Source organism: Lemur catta, chromosome 2, assembly GCF_020740605.2.
Source record: "Lemur catta isolate mLemCat1 chromosome 2, mLemCat1.pri, whole genome shotgun sequence".
Taxonomy (NCBI): domain Eukaryota; kingdom Metazoa; phylum Chordata; class Mammalia; order Primates; family Lemuridae; genus Lemur; species Lemur catta.
The window spans coordinates 25,030,376-25,048,928 of NC_059129.1; the positions used below are offsets into that span (position 1 = coordinate 25,030,376).

Genomic DNA, 18,553 nt, shown 5'->3' on the forward strand with positions numbered 1-18,553 from the left:
GTGTGTGTGGCAGGGACTGTGGGGGGCTCTATAATAACTCCTTTCTTTGCCTACTGATCTACTGGCACAAGAAACCCAAAGTGGCCCAGTGGTATTCTGTTTCTACTTTAGTGGAACACTTAATGTGTCTACTAGAGGAAGTACTCTTCCTGGGAATGAGGACTATAACCCAGCTGAGTCTAGATTTTGGAGCTAGAAAGCACAAATTCTACAAGTGGGTTATCGGGTGTAACAGTAATAGGGGATACTCCTGTTTCATTCCCTTTGGTCTTGTACACGTGTAGTCTTTCTGTTGGAGACACAGTACTGTATATCCATATTGGTCCCATGCATATCAATGCATATGCTGCATCCAGAAAGACAGCTCTCCAACTTTGCAAGACATTGTGTCTTAGCATTTTAGCTCAGTCTTCAAATAGGCCATTCCAAAGTTCTATCTGGCTAGCTGCTTCTGGATGATGAGTACATACTATGAACTCTGCAGTTTCAAGTTCATTGTCATACCTCCTTGGCTATCATATGGGTTCCTTAGTTTAAGGTATGTCAATGGATAAGGCATCCTGTAAGCCCTCAGGCTTACAGGTTAGTCGTAGACAACTTCCGTAAAGCCATAGGTGTAAGTTATGAGTGAAGTAGCAGTGGTCCTCTCGCTGGAGCAAATTGAGTCAGCTAAAACTTGGACACAATAGTTTACTCACCTTTGCTGCAGAAATGGTTTCCCACCACTCTGCAATAGGTACAACCTGTGAGGAGCTTTGAGGTCGGGAAATGGCAACTCAGGAAAGATCTCCAAACCTACAGCTATCCTAGGATATTAGAATAGTGGTTATGAAAAGGAGGAAGCAATGTGTCATCTGTTGTCCCAAGGAAATGACAGACATCACCAGGAGGTACATTTCTGTTCAATACAAGTTTCTAACTGGAGCTGTCCAGCAAGCAATGGTCTAAGCAGTGCATTTTCTTTCTCTGATCCAGAATCCATTGTGACGTGGATACCGTAGAAAGACTGTGTCATAGTATGAAGTTAGAGTACATCAGTGATACTCAAGGGGGAAAGAGAGGAAAGGTATACCAGAATCTCCCAGAAGCTGATGCAGTCAGAAAAAGCATATATAATACAATGCCACACTTCGGATTTTCCTTATACTTAATTTGAAATGTCAAATAACACTAAAGGCCAGCATTTAATTTCCTTAAATAAAGGAGTAACATCTAAACCTCCTTCCAAATCACATTTTTGATTCTTTAAGAGGCTTGCCTGTGTCTAGCAGATCTCGTTCCATCCGTAAGACATCACATTCTCTAAGAATATAGGGCAGGGGTACGGGGTCACAATGCCCTAAGGGCTTCTGTCCTAGCGCTGCTGGGCCCCGTGCACCATGCTTTACCTATCCTGTTTCTGCATAGTTTAATCTTTCCACCAGGAATGCTGCTGTCTTCCAGTCTCGGTCCTCAGCCTCTCTTTCATTCTAACTTGCTCAATGCCGCCCCGGCTTTCCCCAAGGACTTTAGTAGATTTCGATCCCACGACTTTGTGGTCCTTGCCTCATAGTAGTAATCAGCGTTATTTTATACTCTGGACAGGCACCCTTGTGCTAGTTTTCAACCAGCCAACTCACAGAAGTCGCACAATTAGGTCAGCCATTCCTCCTCCCACGGACGCCCACCCACTTGGGAAGGCCACCTCCCTGCGGGGACTCTCAAGGGTCGGCTGGCATCAGAGAAGGGCCACGGGCCCTTTCCCAACATCGGTCGCGGTCGTTACTGGTAAAACGGCTAGACATGCCCGGCAGGTTAGCAGTGAGGGCGGTAGGACCGGAAAAGGACGAGGGAAAGCGAGGCAAAGGATGTTCCGAGGCCCAGACGCACTATCATAGCCCCCCATCCGGGGCCTGCCCTCCGCCGCCGGAAGTGACGTCAGAAACGCCGGCCTCTCCGCAGTCTAGAGCGGCCCCGGAAAGGCTGTGGTACCCCTGGGAGTGAGAGTGTCCTCGACTGGACAGCCGCCAGGCCCGCTCCTCCTGTCGGGTGAGTACCCAGAAGCCGTTCTGGGGTCGCAGAGGGGCGGCTACTTGTTTCGTCTCCCCAGGAGTAGGAGGAGGCGTCACCTGGCCCCGGCCGGCGGCGGTTCTCTTCCCCAGGAGCGCGCGGAGGCCCGGGTGTGAGGGCCTGTTTCTCCTCAGTCCTGGTTCGCCCCGCGGACTGAGGGCCCCGCCGTCCGGCCCCGGTGACCCCATCGTAGGACCCGGTACCCTGGTGTGAGTTGGGTCTGTATGGCGCGCCCAGCCCGTTTGGGACTGTGTCTTCGTCTGACTAAAAGGGAAGTGGGAAGAGGGCAGCAGCGCTGGGCAAGGCCTTCTGAGGACCAAACTAGGAGCTGGGCGGGGGCCCTTAGTGAGGGTTGTGGAAGGAGGACGGAACCCTGGCACGTCCTTGGGTATGAAGGACGCCAGTTAAACCTGTTTGAATCACAGCTCTTCTCTGTGTTACCTCAGGATTGTGGGCAAAGGCCTGCCCACCTAGTCTGCGTTCGCAAAGGATTTGACCCCAAAGTGGAGTTTTATTATTAGTCAAGCCCATTCAGCAATTCAAAGTGGGCTGACAGACTGTTTCCACGTAATTCCTAAGGGGCCTCCTTTAAAAAAAAATAATGAGCAATCCTAACTAGAGTATTTCTCTGGCTACAAACTTGAGCCTTCAAAGGAGGTTGCAAATTTTAAATATTTTAAACTTTCCAGAGAAAGCTTTACACTTTTAAATTGTACTGTTTAGACTTCTTTTAATATCACAAATTGTGAATTAGTGAAGTTCAATTAAACCTGCATACTTGGATCATATGATTTGGTTCTTAAGTATTTGAAACCGAATAATATGCATTTTTCTTTCTGTTATTTATTTTGGGTGGTTAATCATTATCAGCTGTTTTTTATTGAGTACTTATAGTGCATAAGATACTTTGCTAAGTCCTGAGAATATAAAATGATGGGATATTTTAACTTATTATAGTAATTTCTCTTAATCTCACCTCACAGTGATGGTTATTGTCCTCCAGAACAGTGATGGAGGAACTGTCGGCCCAGGAAGCAGCAGGATCACCAAGGATCCAGTTTCAGTCTTTGGAGACCCAGTCTGAGGGTCTGTCTCCAGAGCCTCAGTTCATACAGGACACCGACATGGAACAGGGACTCACTGGGGGTAAGGCAGAGACAGCACTTACATCCAGGAGAATGGGCATGTAGAGGGGGCTTCCCGAGGGGGCTCCTGGACCTGGTATGAATGAGGCCAGGGGCTTGAATAAGAAGATGGCCCCTAGAGGGAGGACTGGAAGGGAGGGGCTGATGTGACTCAATTCAGTCCTGGGCTGGGCCCCTCTATTAAGGACAGCTTGTCTTCTTTAATTAGCAGAGTGGTAGTCACTCTGCTCTGGCTTTTTTTTCCTTCAGATAACCTTCATTTCATCCCAGTTACCACATCCAGAATAATTTCTGAGATATGCTGCTTTTGCCACATCTCACAATCCTTGCCTAGCTCTCACTTCCTCTTAGATTCAGGACCTTTCCCCTCCCCCATTCCCTTCACTTAGTTTCTCTTTCCTTTGCTTTGCCACCTGCCATTCTGTTGCAATTTCAGTGTTTGTGACTAATCTAATTTTGGCCGAGAAAGCAACCCTTAAATTCTTTGATTGTGCACAATGCTTGTATAAATGTATAGATACTATGTTTTGACTATATAATCACATTTTTATGTATTGTTAGGTTGGTTTTTTTTTTTTTCCTTTGTTTTGTAAGAACTGTGTCTTAGATTGCTTGTGGCCAACTCCAGTGCCTGAAATAACTTGTGTGTCAGCAACACAGATCGAGTGCCACAGTGTGTAGAGTGCTGTTGGGCATTGTGGGAGTGTGGAAAGGATTGTGAGGAAACATCAATTTTCCTTGTTCTTGTGGGCCTCCCATACTGATTGCAGAGACAGTGAAAGAGAGAAGCTTAGTGAAGTTTATAGAACAGTGTCTGGGAAAGGGTCAGAAGTCTACTAAATAACTCTAGCCTGGACAAGTCACCGCAAGTCTTTTGCTTTGCTTTGCCCATCTGTAAAACAGGTATAGTGCTTACGCATCTGTGAGAGGAATGTTATACCATGAGGATAAAGTGAAACATAAGATTTCGTAATAAAATTCTGTATCACAGGTCTAAACATGCGTAAGTAGAGCATGCAGCTACTGAGAAGGAACAGGGTAGACCCACCCAGTACCTGATAATTGTTCATTGGTTTTATTGGAATATTGATGTGAAGGCGGGTCCCACTGACACCTTTGGGCTGGAGAGGCCTCTTCTGAAAGGGAGCCTTGGGGAAGGGCTGCTCTCACTCTTGGCTCCTTTCTCCTCCCTCAGCTCCACCTGTTCCCCAGGTGCCTGCTCTTCCCCATGAGGGAAGCCCAGGAGACCAGGCAGCTGCGCTCATGACAGCCAGGTACCAGGTGAGCTGAGGAACCGTCTGTTTTTCCTCAGGGACTGTTGCTGCTGATTGAGTGTGGCCTCTGCCTCATCCCATCTGTAGACCTTGCCTGGAATTTTTTTCAGTAGTAAATCCCAGTTTGGGAACCAATCCTCTTCAGAGATCTGGATGTCACACAGACCACCTTCCCGTGTCCCCAGTACCCTGTGCAAACACTGTTCCTTCTTTGTCCATGGTTCTGTGATGGGCACTTATTAGATGTTTAAGGGTTATGGGATTTATTCCCTAGGTTCTAATCTCTTCTCCCTCCTTCCCGACATAAATACACCCTGGATATCCTCTCTTTCATCTCATTCTCTGGCCATGTTGCTACAGTGGTCTCATTCCCCAGAGTAGCCAGGATGTGTTATTTCAGGAGTTTGTGACATTCGAGGATGTGGCTGTGCACCTTACTCGAGAGGAATGGGGATACCTGGACCCTGTTCAGAGGGACCTCTACAGAGAAGTGATGTTAGAGAATTATGGGAACGTGATCTCACTGGGTAAGGACTACCTTATTATTCAGTTTACTTATTTGGATTTCTTTACTTTCTTGTTTCTGTGTGATCTTTGAGGTCAGTAGAGTGTGGCTTTGATTCTAGGTCTTAAAACCTTTGAATCCTCTATCTTTAAGGTCACCTCCTCTGGGAGGGGTGATTAAGGTTTCTTTGAGAGTGTCAAGAGGATACACTCTACTTCTTATCCCCAGTTCATGTTTCCTACTTTTGTGGGACATCTGTTCCCTGTTAGCAAAGGGAAATTTTCTTGCGCTTTGCCTGAGTTCTCATCTTCCCTGTCTTTTCCGTTTTTATAGGTGAGACCCTGGGTGGCCTCCCAACCCCCAGTCAGACACTTTCCTCTGTGGTATTTTAGTGCCCCTATATCTGAGAGTTTCCTATTTTCCTAGAAAGAAGAAATGCCTTTTTAAAAGTTGAGTTAAAATCCTTGTTGAGTAGTCCCTCACCTCTTAAGATCCCCAAATTTGTCTCCAAGCAGGCAGAATTTGAGAGACTTCATTTGAAGGCATCACTCACTGTGAGTACATTTCAGTGAGTCACCCAGATGGTAATCCCAAGAAACCACATCCAGGGCAGCAGAAGTTTCAGACATTTACCCCACAGTAAGGTGGGGTCAGTTATTAAGCCATGTCTCTGCTTTGTCATTTTGAATGGTACAGTAGGTGGCTAGGAATCTGTAGTGCTGTTGACGCATCAGTAGGGGTTATTGGCTGCCCCCTACTCTTCCTTTTTTGCCTGTTTCTGCTTCTGCGTTCTTCTTTTTGTGTATATGTGTATTTAGAACACTTTTTGTTTTCTTTTCTTTTTTTTTTTTTTTTTGTCTTTGCCTATGCTGGTGGCATCCAGGGCATTGCCTTGTCTCCCTGATTATGCTCAGGATTCAAAAATGTTATCCATGGGGAGGCAGCCTGCCCACTGAGAAGGTTTTTCGTGTGTTTTCCATTCCTGGCTCTTTGATCTTTATAGGCATACTTCTCCGCCTTCCCATCACCCGGATTCATAGTGTGAATTCCTGCCCGGCCCTGAGTCATACCCAGGCAAGTGCTTTCTCTGGAGAAACACTTGCGGTCCTTAAAGCAGGAATCTCCAAGAGATGGCCCAAGTGTCGGCTTCCCATCGATATTGCTCGTCCCTGCTCGGAAACTCCTTTTCCTCGATTGTAAGATATTAAACTTGACTGATGGAATAGAAGCTCCTCAGGAAGCCACCACTATGTAAATTGCAGCTCCTCAAATGACCTTTGTTAAATTTCTAATGTAAGGGGCCAGGAAGCCCTCTGTTGCAACCAGATGTATTTTGAAGCCAGTTCATTCACAAACCATGGTTGGTGGTCATCTACTTGTGTTCTGAGAAATCACAAAGTTCAACTTCAGCTCTTCAGTTATGGTCTTTTCATGTTATTTTAGAATGTGGAACATATGCTGTGTGCCCCTCCTTTTATGTAGTGGACACGACCTGCCCCTGATATTGCCTAACTCTCCTGCAACCCCTGGGCTTTCCTCATGTTTAACATTCTAGTTTTCTCCCTTTTCAAAGTCCTACCTTCCTCCCTTTTATTCTTTGTGGCACTATACACATTGATGCATTTATATTACCTTTCCTGGGTAATTGTTCCTTAGCACTGTCCTTGATGGAGGGGCAAAGGGAGGGCAGAAAAGTTACATTTCTTTATTTCAGGATATCAAAAGGAATGTTTATTTAATAACTTTGTAAACTGTAAAGTGATACAATTGTAAACTACTGTTAATTTTACCTAATAATTACAGAATTTCCAACAGTTAACTTGTCTACTTTTTGGAGTAAAGAAACTTTATAGCAGCTTAATGCAGTCTAATAGCACAGCATGCTATAGACTGAACTTTTCCTGTTTTCCTCTGTCATCTCTGCATGCACACAGGACATGCATGCATGCTTACACATACCAGGCACACATGCACGTAAGACACTCTCCTACTTAACTCGCTTTTGTGACCAAGTCAGCAGTATCTCCTTAACAGTTATTTTTACAGTCCTTGGGAAGTCATTTTCATATTTGTGGGTTCAGCTAACTCTACCTTAAATTTAAGTTTATGCATTTATTAACTTACTGTTTGGGGTTGTAAAATAAGACTTTATAATTCAGTCTCTGACTTAGCAATCCCACTTTCTAGTTCACATCTTTTTCCTATGGCAGTAGCTCCAGATTGTATATGTCACAGACATCAGAATTTTGGTCCTTTGGTTAAGTGCTTCCACTACATAGTAGTAAATATACAGAGTACAAACAGCTGGGTAAAAAAGTAGGTAATAAATAATTTTCATTACCAAATCAAAAAAGAAGCATGTTCTGTTGACAGTGAATGAATAACTGGCTTGAGGGTCATACTCAGAGAAGTTACTTGTAACTTAGTGTTGGAGACTCAGGGAGCTGGGTTGCATTTCACATGGGTCAGTGTGGCAGGTACCCTGTCAGATAATGGCTTTAGAAACATGCTTGTCAAAATTCTAGTTGATGTTAAGTGAGTTGATGGGTCAGGAATGTTTGGCACATACTCCTTGCTTTTTGAACTTGATGTCATGGAAGACAACCACTGTTTCACAGCTATTTACTATTTCCTGAGCAGCCAATGTGTTACTAGGTACACATATATGTGTGTGTGTGTGTGTGTGTGTGTGTGTGTGTATGTGTATATATGTTGATTTCATTTAATTCTTAGTATATCCTTGTGAGCAAATGATATTACTCCTATTTTATATCTGAGGAAACTGAGGCTCAGAACAGTTAAGTGATCTTTGAACGGTCAGTGATAGGCTTGGGACCCAGACATGTCTCTGAAGCCCGTGTTCTTTTTCACTATTTTGTGCCTTAGGACAATTAGTCTAACTGTATATGGAGTTTTTTATATTTTTAATGAGTTGTCTGTACTCTGATTATAAGAAAAATTCAAATGGCCATTATAAATTAGACAGACCAATTTATACAGTTTGGGACCAGAAAGGACATGCAAGTAAAACTGTCCAGGGATACATTCCAGTACTCACAGGTATCTACAAAGGAGTGATATTGCTAAGGATAGATTTTATTTGTGTATTTATTACGGACAAGGAAGAAAAGCCTGATGCTCCCAGATGGCTAAAATCTTAGCATAACTCTGGTAAAGAAACAAACCAAATAATGAGGTAAATTTTAAAATGTTATTTTACCTAGCACTCTGGGAGGCCGAGGTGGGTGGATTGTTGGAGCTCAGGAGTTCGAAACCACCTTAGCAAGATCGAGACCCCCATCTCTGCTAAAAATACAAAGAAAATTAGCTGGACAACTAAAAAATATGTAGAAAAAATTAGCCAGGCATGGTGGAACATGCCTGTAGTCCCAGCTCCTTGGGAGGCTGAGGCAGAAGGATTGCTTGAGCCCAGGAGTTTGAGGTTGCTGTGAGCTAAGCTGACGCCACGGCACTCTAACCCGGGAAACAGTGAGACTCTGTCTCAAAAAAAAAAAAATGTTATTTTAAAAGACCAGATTGAACTAAATCTTATTAGAAAACTCTCAAGATTTAAATAAAATCAAGAAGTTTTAATAAAAAATTAATTATAAATAGGAAAAATTTAAAGTAGGTGCATATTTTGAAAGCATAGAGTTCTGAGTTTTTTTAGGAAAAGCATTTGGGTCAATGGCAAGAAAACCTGTTTTAATGTGTTTTGTGACAGGCAGTATGATAGATTGGAAAGGATATAAACTGGAATCAAACTTGGGTTCCACTTACTAGCTGTAATATGTTCAGCAAATTATTTAGTCTGACACTTTCTTCATCTATAAAACATGAAAAATTATGTCTACCTTTCTGGGCTGTATGAGGATTAAATTAGATTATGTATTTAAGTACCTGGCTCATGCTAGTTACTTTAATATTTTTGAAAGAACAGCAAGTGATATGAGCTATAGACCTAATTTTTAAATATAAATAAAAATTTCAGGAGTGTGTACAAATTATTTCTTGATTTTTTTCCTTTTTTGTTTAAATCATAGACCTGCCTATAAATTATTTCTTTATAGTGGAATTTCCTCAAATTGAATATTGCTTGAACTACTGTCTAAGGGTTTGGATTTTTGTTATAAAAAGATTTGCAATTCTTTGACAAGGAATTATCTCTGTTTTGCTCTGCTGCCCAGGCTAGAGTGCTGTGGTGTCAGCCTAGCTCACAGCAACCTCAGACTCCTGGGCTTAAACAATTTTCCTGCCTCAGCCTCCCAGAAGCTGGGACTGCAGGTGCGTGCACCATGCACAGCTAATTTTTTCTATTTTTAGTAGAAACAGGGTCTCACCCTGGCTCAGGCTGGTCTTGAACTCCTGATCTCAAGTGATCCTCCCGCCCCGGCCTCCCAGAGCCTCTAGGATTACAGGTGTGAGCCACCGCACCTGGCCAATGATCTAATTAAAACTCTTTGACTACAAATCCTTAGGATCCTGGCTCTCTATGTGTTATTCTAATCACTTTATCTGTTGTTTATATTGTTTTTACCTTTTATTCCATTGTCAGTTTATTGGTCTTCTTTTCTTCTCTTTCTGTAAGTATTTTGGAGGAAAAGATGGATTTCATTCACAATCATTATTTTTTACTAGTAGGTTGTTTAAAAGCCAGGTTCTGAAATAGGGCTGTCTGAGTTTGAAAGGTACCTTTACCAGTTATTATAATCTTGGGCAAGTTACTTCTGAATCTCTGAATCTTAGTATTCTCATTTGTAAAGTGGGTATAATAATAGTTTTTACCTGATAAAATTATGGTGAGTATAAAATGAGTGAAAACTTGTAAAGCTTTCAGCATGGTACTTTGCACCTACCAAGTACTTGCTAAACCTTAATATTTTGATGATACTGATGATACAGGTAACTTTATGTTTATATCTTGAACCCTGTTCTCTCTTCTAAACTATATTCTTATATTTCTAATTGCCTGCTAGGCATTTTCTCTTATACCTTCCTTCATTACCTTAAACACAAGTCTGAAATCAAACCCCTCATCCCACATGAAGACAACCTTTTTTGTTGTGCATATGTGTTTTAAATATAGGTACAAAGTAAATAATCAAAATTTCAGTTATCAAATACTGAGAAACACCATAATAAATATCTCAAGGTTAAAAGTTGCAAATTATGTTATTGGAATTTTGAGCACAATATTGCTGCTTCATGTCACACTCCTTACTTTTTAAACTTGCAAAACATTTGACATGAGAACCTTAATTAGTGTCCAAAAAGAGAACTAACTCTATTAATGCTCAGCATGAATTCAGAAACACACTAAATACTGTTCTTGTATCTGTTCTAATCTCTTTCTCATAGGCTCTCACATAGAATCCCAGGAGGGCACCTGTTCATCATATTTTCCAGTCCAATGCCCTTTTTATAAAATTGGGTAGCTGTTCATATATTGACACTTGGGCACAAGTTGGCACTTGATAAATAGCTATTAAGTAAATGAATCAAAAGGAGTGTAAGATATAAGATACATGGTCACTGCTATCAAAGAGTTTATAAATCAAGTAGGGATGATAATACCTAAAATTACTTTTTAAAAAATGTGTATAATGTATGGTGATATGTCAGGATAAGGGAAACAAATAGTAAATATTATAGACCTTCAGTAAATGGAGAGACTTTTGGAGATGAGGAGCTTGAATTAGACCTTGTATGTGTGCTGCTAGAAGCTTTCTAGGCTACACGTATAAAAATTGCCCTTTGATACCAATAGTATCAAGTTCTGTCCCCTCAGAAGCAGATTGCCTGTTGCTTTAGCTTTAATACAGATTTAGAGCCAAGCAGTCCATTATGCAAGCCATGGAAAGACCATTTTTATGTGAAGATACACTTTTATGGCACTCTTCTCACTATACCTTTCTGTAGTTAGTTGTTTATAGCTGTCTCTGTAGAGTTTGAAGTCCTTGAGGGGATGGACCTTTCGCTTGGGCTCTTTATTCCCTGCATACTTCACATGTAGGAGGCATTCCTTAAATGTTCGTTGAGTAAATGGTAAGCTCCTAATGGGTAAGGGTGTGTCATATTATTCTTAGTTTCCTTATATGCACTGAAACTAATTGTTTCTTGAGATTGGTCCTTGGAATATTTATTCAGTTTTCATTGATTCTGTTGCTACAGTTTAGCTCACCATGCAGCAGCAGGTGCTTGAGTTTCACCTTTCTCTAGTCTAGCAAAATTGTATTTTTATAACCTCCATTTTGATACTTATAGACCAAGTCTAATACAAAGATTGATGTTAGATGGAGAGTGGTAATGATAACTTCTGTGAAAACAGATACACACCCATGCACAAATACCCTTGTCAGAATAATGTTTAAATGACTGGCTTCTTCTCTCACATCATCTTGTCCATTAACATACCTCTTTCTAGAGCACAAATCTGGGTTCCTTGTGGAGCCTCTTTGCCTTTCTCACTCTCCTGGTCTTCCTAATTAATGTCTTCTTAGAACTTACTGTCTCTCTCTATTAACCATTAGTTAAAATAAAAAGTGGCTGGTGTGGCATCTGATGATAAATTGCCACATCCCATTTCCTTCTCCATGATCAGGATTTCCAATTTCCAAGCCTGATGGGATCTCCCAGCTGGAACAAGATCTACAGATCTTTGATCTGGAAACTAAGAATAGAGAAATCTTAAGAGATGACTGCTCAGGTGAGTAAGGCAGCATCAATCAGATAGAATTAGTAGGGAAGTAAAGTGCAGTTGTGGAGCCAAGTTATAGCTGCTCTGGCACTCAAACTGAAGAGCTCTGTCTGTGTCCCAGAATGGAGAGCTCCTTCCTTTGCCCTTCAGTTTAGGTTGACCCTGTCCATTTATTTAGTCCCTTATGCACAGGTTGTACTAGGTCCCTATTTAAGATGCTTATCTAAAATTCTTTTAAGCTATTTCCCTGTTATTTCCTTTGAAACACCTTAACTGCTTAGCTTACTCTGCTCAACATGTCCTCTGTTTCTACCACACCCTGAACAATTTGGATCCTATCTCACTGCTCCTATTCATGCGCATACACCCGTAGAGATTTTGTGCCTATTTTTGAGAGTAAATAAACTTCGCTTATCTGCTTATCTTTGTAGATACTACATTGTTTCATTTTCTCCTCTCTTTGAGTTTTCTTTTTCTATGTACAGGATACAGATTACATGTGCATTTTCTATTTATATATTGTATCAGATGCAGAGACCAGAGAAGAGAAGCTGTTGATTCCTAAGCAGAAAATTTCGGAAGAAGTACATTCATACAAAGTGAGAGTAGGAAGACTCAAACAGGATATTGCCCAAGTTCCTGATACTAGAGAAGTGTCTAAGTCTGAGGACAGATTAGAAAGGCTTCAGGAAATTCTAAGGAAATTTCTCTTCTTGGAGAGAGAGTTTAGGCAAATAACAATCAGCAAGGAAACCTTCACCAGTGAGAAGAACAATGAATGCAGTGAACCTGAAAAAAGCTTCAGTCTGGACTCTACCATTGATACAGATCAGAGAGTTCTTAGAATACAGAATATTGATGACAATGATAAATATGACATGAGCTTCAAGCAGAATGCAGCTGCTGATAAACATGAACACATAAATCTAACACAGAATTTTCAGAGTAATGAGTACAAGGAAAGCTTGATGGATCTCTCCCACCTTAATAAATGGGAGAGCATTTCTACCACTGAGAAATCCTATAAGTGTGATGCATGTGGGAAAATGTTCCTTCAGAGCTCAGCCCTTACTAGACATCAGAGAATCCATACTAGAGAGAAACCCTACAAATGTAAAGAATGTGAAAAATCTTTCAGTCAGAGCTCAAGTCTTAGTCGACATAAAAGAATACATGCCAGAGAAAAACCCTATAAATGTGAAGCGTCTGATAAATCCTGTGAAGTGTCTGATAAGTCCTATAGTCCAAGTTCAGGCATAATTCAACATAAGAAAATTCACACTAGAGCCAAGTCTTATAAGTGTAACAATTGTGAAAGAGTCTTCAGTCGTAGTGTGCACCTTACTCAACATCGGAGGATTCACAGAGAGATGCCCTGTAACTGTACTGTATGTGGCAGTGACTTCTGTCATACTTCATACCTAGTTGAACATCAGAGGGTCCGCCAAGAAGCGAAATCCTGTGAGTACGATGAGTGTGGGTTGGCCTATATTAAACATCAAGGACTTCATCTCAGAGAAAAGCCCTATACATGTAATGAATGTGGAAAAGACTTCAGATTGAATTCACATCTTATTCAGCATCAAAGAATTCACACAGGAGAGAAACCACATGAATGTAATGAATGTGGAAAAGCTTTCAGTCAAACCTCATGCCTTATTCAGCATCACAAAATGCACAGAAAAGATAAGTCATATGAATGTAATGATTATGAGGAAAGTTTCAGTCATAGCTCAGATCTTATCTTGCAACAAGAAGTCTTCACCAGACAAAAAGTCTTTGATTGTGATGCATGGGAAAAGAACTTCAGTCAGAGAGCACACCTGGTTCAGCATGAAAGAATTCATACCAAAGAGAAACCTTATGAATGTAATGAACATGGGAAGACATTTAGTCAAGTTCAGGCTTCATTCAGCATTTGAGAGTTCACACCAGGGAGAAATCATGTAGATACTGAATGTGGTAAAGCCTTCAGTCATAGCTCAACCTTTACTCAGCATCAGAATTCACACCAGAGAGAAACCCTCTTGAATGTGACAAATGTAGGAAAGCTACTAGTGTTGAACTGTTAACTCCCACAAATCCATGCCAGTGCGAAAATCTATGTATTGAATGTGTTAAATTCTTCATGCTATTTTCATACCTTAGTCATAATTGGAAAGTTTATACTGGAATAAAATTCCATTACTGAAATGAATGTGAAAAAGCCATCAGTCAAACTACGTTATTTGGTATCAAATTCAAGTCATACAGAAAGCTTATGAATGTAATAAATATGTATGTGTGTGTGAGGAGATTGTCATAACCCAGTGCTCATTCAGTATCAAAGGATCTATCCCCAAGAGAAGTCATTTGAGTGTAGTAAATGTGGCAAATCTTTCTGTAGTTCATCTAGTCTTTGTCACAATCAGAATATCCGTACCAGATGAGAATTTGATATAATGCAAATGGAAAAATTTGACACCATATTTCAGGCTGTACCCAACGTCAAGATATTGGAGAGAAAATTGTTGATTATTTGTATATGAAATTGTTAATATATATTAACATAATCCTAATCTTCATTGCAAAAGAATCTAGTCTGAGGGGTGACATGGTGAATGCAGTGCCATTATCTTGTGGCATTCCTTTATTTAATAAGTGTTCTAAGTAGGTATGTATATTTTATTTATAGGATCAGTGATTTTTATTTTAATATGGCCTATAAACATTTTAATTTTTCTTGAAATTTGTTCTTACTGTTCACAACTTCCATAAGATATCGTTAATGCACCAGTGTTAAACATCAGCTTCAAGTAGCCAATTTAGCTTTTTCTGCTATTCTCTGCCTAAGTTCTCTCCAAAATAGACTCCTAGGCCTGCTCTTTTTAAAGGACCCTACATGGTATTCCTTTACAGCCACAACACTTGGATTGCTGTTGATTTCTCTATTCTCTTAAGCACCTTCAAATGATGGTTTCCTAGTTTTAAGCTTTTCACCAGTAGGTATGCTGTCTGTACTTGATGTTACTGTTCTGGTGTCTTTCCTAAAGCAAAGCATCTTTTTGAAAGGAATTGGATTTCCACATCCAGTCCATTTATAAATATGAAGGGTTTGGTTTTGCCTGAGTTTGTGGCAGGCAGCTAAACATTTTCAAGTGACACCCGAGTTTTTAGCTGCCTTGTCTGCATCCATAGCCCGAGAAAAGAGATGCTAAGGACATCAGGGAGCCAACAAGACTCCTGGTGGCCTAACTACATTCATTTAGTGCCTATTCTGCATGCCTAAGTTCAGAATTCTTTATATACCTCTATTTATGGCCAGCAAAATGCTCAGGTCTGCTTTTGATAGGGCAAACATAAGGAACCTATGAAAAAATCAGCATGATAAGGAAATTCAGTGTTCCAACAAAGATAATGCTGTTCTTATTACTGTAATGTCTTTAGAGACAGTATTTCAAGAGAGTGGCAGGTTTGTTCCCGGTAAAATTTTAACCATTTTGATTGCTGCTTTATCTATTTGGATGCCCTTACTCACAGTCTCCCCTCATCAATCCAGGGTAGTATTTGAAGTGTGGGAGCTTTGTGTATAATTGTTCATTCATCACATTTTTGTATTTTAATGGAGTCTACATGCCATGTAAAAGAACATGGCTTTTTTGATTGATAAAAGTGATCACAGATGTTGGCTCCAGACTTTAGGGTCACTGTCACATACCTAGCAAGAATTCATGATTCTTTAGGTCATGTCAAAGCATTTTATTATATTTTTCCTTAAGTTTTACATTTAGTGAATAAGACAAGTGTTATTAAAAATTCTAGTCCAGCAATTGAGGCTTTTATAGTTCAGATGTTATAATATTCACTAGGAATCCTCAACAAATATATGAAAATTTATTGCTCACTCTCTAAGCCTCTTGTAGTTAACCTCTAGGATAGTTCTGCCACTATATTTTACTTCTTAGCCATCAGCAAGAATAGGATCTCATAAAGGCAAGGTAGGGATCTAAATGAAATTTATATATATGTATGAATGAGTTGATCTAAATGTAAAATGAAATGAAAAATGCATGTTTTTTCTCTATCAAACATGTATACTTGTACTTGCCAGTAGCCACCTGTGCTGACTGTGAAACCGGATTACATAATCCTTAAAAAGCAGAATATGTAAAAATCACATGTATGCATTTGGTGTAGGAATGTTCTTTTGTACTTCCACTTGAATAAAGGTGTGTTTGATATTCTGAGATTCTGTTTCAAAAAAATCTGAAGGCCTCAGCCAGAAGCATTTGGGAATCTTGGAATCACCTTCTTGGCTGGAACTTAGTTCCTCACTGAAACTTGCTTCACAGCAAGAGTGGATTACTCTCCTTTTTATTGATATATAGCCTGATTTTCCACAGACCTCTGGAACAAATGCTGAGGGTTTGGGATTTAAGGGGTTATTCAATTGGGATATGACTGGTACATAAAATAAGAGTGAATAGTTTGAGGTTTCAGTAGAACTAGGAAGAATGTGTTTTCTTAATAAGAAACACATTTTTATGAGAAAATCAAAGTAATCTCATTTCTCAAATGAGAAATCAAAGTAATCCTTGAGGGCAAGTAACTTGCCTCTTTAAGCAGATACTTAATTGGTCAGATATGAGTCTGTGTTCGTAGTCTTTTTGGTGTTGAAGGGGAAGGGAAGAGAAGAAATCTAATAGTATAGGGACACCTGATTTATTTATCTTCTCTTTCCTCATCTACTTGCACGCGCACATATGTATGAACATATTCAAACTTAGTTCTCACAACAATTCTGCAAGGGAGTTAGCTCCATTTTAGAGGAATTGAGGTATAGAAGAATCAGAGAGCTTGTTAGGATCTCACAGCAAGTTAATGGGTCAAAGTCAAGCCTGTTTGACCCCAAAGCATTCCGTCATCATGGTGTTGGTGTTAAACACATCTTGGAACCTAAAATTTTCTTTGATAGCTAGCTCTGCATCCTGTATTATATCCCTAATGATTTCATTACATCAGTTTGCAACTGATCCCAAATGCTCCCAGAGCTCTCTGGGATACTAGGAGGGGATATTCTGCGACATAGTAGGAGCTAGTCAAACCGCCTCCTTCAAATAGGCTTAGACTTTATATGTTTGTTTTAGATACACGGTCTCACTCTGTCACCCAGGCTGGAGTGCAGTGGCAGGATCATAGCTCACTGCAGCTTCGTACTCCTGGACTCAAGTGATCTTCCAGCCTCAGCCTCCCAAGTAGCTAGGGCTATGGGTATATGCCGCCATTCCCAGCTAATTTTTCTTATTTTTTGTAGAGACAGGATTTCACTATGTTGCCCAGGCTGTTCTTGTGCTCCTGGCCTCAAGTGATCCTCCTTTCTCAGCCTCTCCAAGTGCTGAGATTACAGGTATGAGCCAACTTGCCTAGTGGCTTGGACAATTTTGACAATGACAGGTCACAGGTCAGAGCTCCCAAATTCATATCTCCTGCCAAGACACCCGTGTGCCCATCACTAGATTTACATTTCCTTTTCTCAGTGCCCTACATTTGTTCTTAATTTTTTCCTGCTAATTAGAACTTGCTGATGTGCATATCTCTTTAATGTTGACCAAAAAAATAAATTAATAAATAATGAGATTTATACTTTGGAAAAAGAAGAGCTTTATTTCTCATAAAGTGTAGCCCCCTGTTGGGTGGCCATTCCAACAGGTTGGGAAGCAGAGCAACAGCCAGAAGGCAGTCACATATGCTTTGAAGAAGAGACAAAAGGGAACAGGATTTTATACTGAGCTGAGTGGTGAAATACATTAATACATGATTAACAAGCTATAGGAGGAGTCATGAATATTTATGAAGGAAAATCATATGCATGTAATTGTGCCCTATCTCTCCCATCCCTCATGGCTGGGAACTCAGTTTTAAGGTGTTTCTGAGGCCCCCTTGGCTGAGAGGGGTCTATTCAGTTAGCAGAGGGCTTAGGATTTTATTTTTAGTTCATATTACATAAGATTTATTGTCACCTCTGGTTATATTATAGCAGTGGGGCAAAGTAGTAATGGGAAGAATCAAGTTAGGTTCCCAGGTTTTTGGATTGAGCAAAAGGATGGATAGAGGTAACTTGGAAAGGTGGGGAACATTGGAAGAGGAGCAGGGAGAGTATTTTAGGCAAAAAGGTTGGCATGTCAGAAGGCCTACATATGAACAAGTAGGGCATTTTCAAGGTAATGAATAAGTGAGCGTTCTGGAGAAATGCCTCACCCTAGGAAATATTAATAGTATGTGGGCGACTGAGGAGGTTTAAGAACAAAGTTCAAGGGAGGCCCTTAGAGAGTCATCTAGACACCAAAGCACTATGGGATTCCCATAGCTAAAAATGTAACCTCATCCATTCATTCAGTAATACAATTTCTAGGCACTATGATAATCAGTGCTAGCCAATGGATACAGTTGACCTAATGAATTAAACTGTCCATTGGATAAAGATGACTACAGGTTAGAGTAGTAGTCAAAGCAGTGACTGGAATTAGATGTACTTATATTTGAGCTTTGCTCTACTGTTTATTAGCTGTGTGATGGGGAATTTTACTTAACCTCCCTAGTTTCCTTGTCTACACAATAATACCATTATGGAAGTTAAATGAAATAATTAAAATAAAAGGCACTGGTCACATAGTGCTCACAATGTTATGAGTATAAATACTCATATAAAGACCAATAAGTTAGAAGGGAGATAGTATAAAATATAAAAAAGGTATTAGTGGGCAAACAGCAGTGTAGGAAGGACTAGCATTGTCTGAGAACTCTGGATTTGGAGCACTTGTGTATGACTGGAGAAAAGATCAAGCACCCTGGGCCATGGTAAGAACTGCCTCCCAACAGGCACTCCCTGCTGGAGTCAGCAAAC

At 40.5% G+C, this 18,553-nt stretch overlaps 1 protein-coding gene across 6 annotated transcripts; it reads left to right on the forward strand.

Moving 5' to 3' along the window:
- Positions 1-1,910: 1,910 nt before the first annotated feature.
- On the forward strand, positions 1,911-15,896 carry ZNF655 (zinc finger protein 655). 6 transcript variants are annotated; one of them, XM_045541363.1, is made up of 5 exons: positions 1,911-2,028; positions 3,033-3,195; positions 4,390-4,475; positions 4,869-4,995; positions 5,977-6,792. In XM_045541363.1, the coding sequence occupies exons 2-5, from the start codon at positions 3,060-3,062 to the stop codon at positions 6,171-6,173; spliced, it is 546 nt and encodes a 181-aa protein (XP_045397319.1). In that variant the 5' UTR covers positions 1,911-2,028; positions 3,033-3,059; the 3' UTR covers positions 6,174-6,792. The 6 variants fall into 6 exon arrangements, with proteins under 6 accessions (XP_045397319.1, XP_045397316.1, XP_045397315.1 ...); XM_045541360.1 differs by lacking the exon at positions 5,977-6,792 and adding an exon at positions 12,199-15,896 and having other exon boundaries at positions 1,915-2,028; positions 3,053-3,195; XM_045541359.1 differs by lacking the exon at positions 5,977-6,792 and adding an exon at positions 12,199-15,896 and having other exon boundaries at positions 1,916-2,028.
- The last annotated feature ends 2,657 nt before the right edge of the window (positions 15,897-18,553 follow it).

Bases quoted from the DNA above. Each gene is read 5' to 3' on its own strand.
- ZNF655 (XM_045541360.1), top strand. From the start codon at position 3,060: ATGGAGGAACTGTCGGCCCAGGAAGCAGCAGGATCACCAAGGATCCAG. The intron at 4,476-4,868 runs GTGAGCTGAGGA...GTGTTATTTCAG, and splicing joins TCATGACAGCCAGGTACCAG to GAGTTTGTGACATTCGAGGA. The intron at 4,996-12,198 runs GTAAGGACTACC...ATATTGTATCAG, and splicing joins TGGGAACGTGATCTCACTGG to ATGCAGAGACCAGAGAAGAG.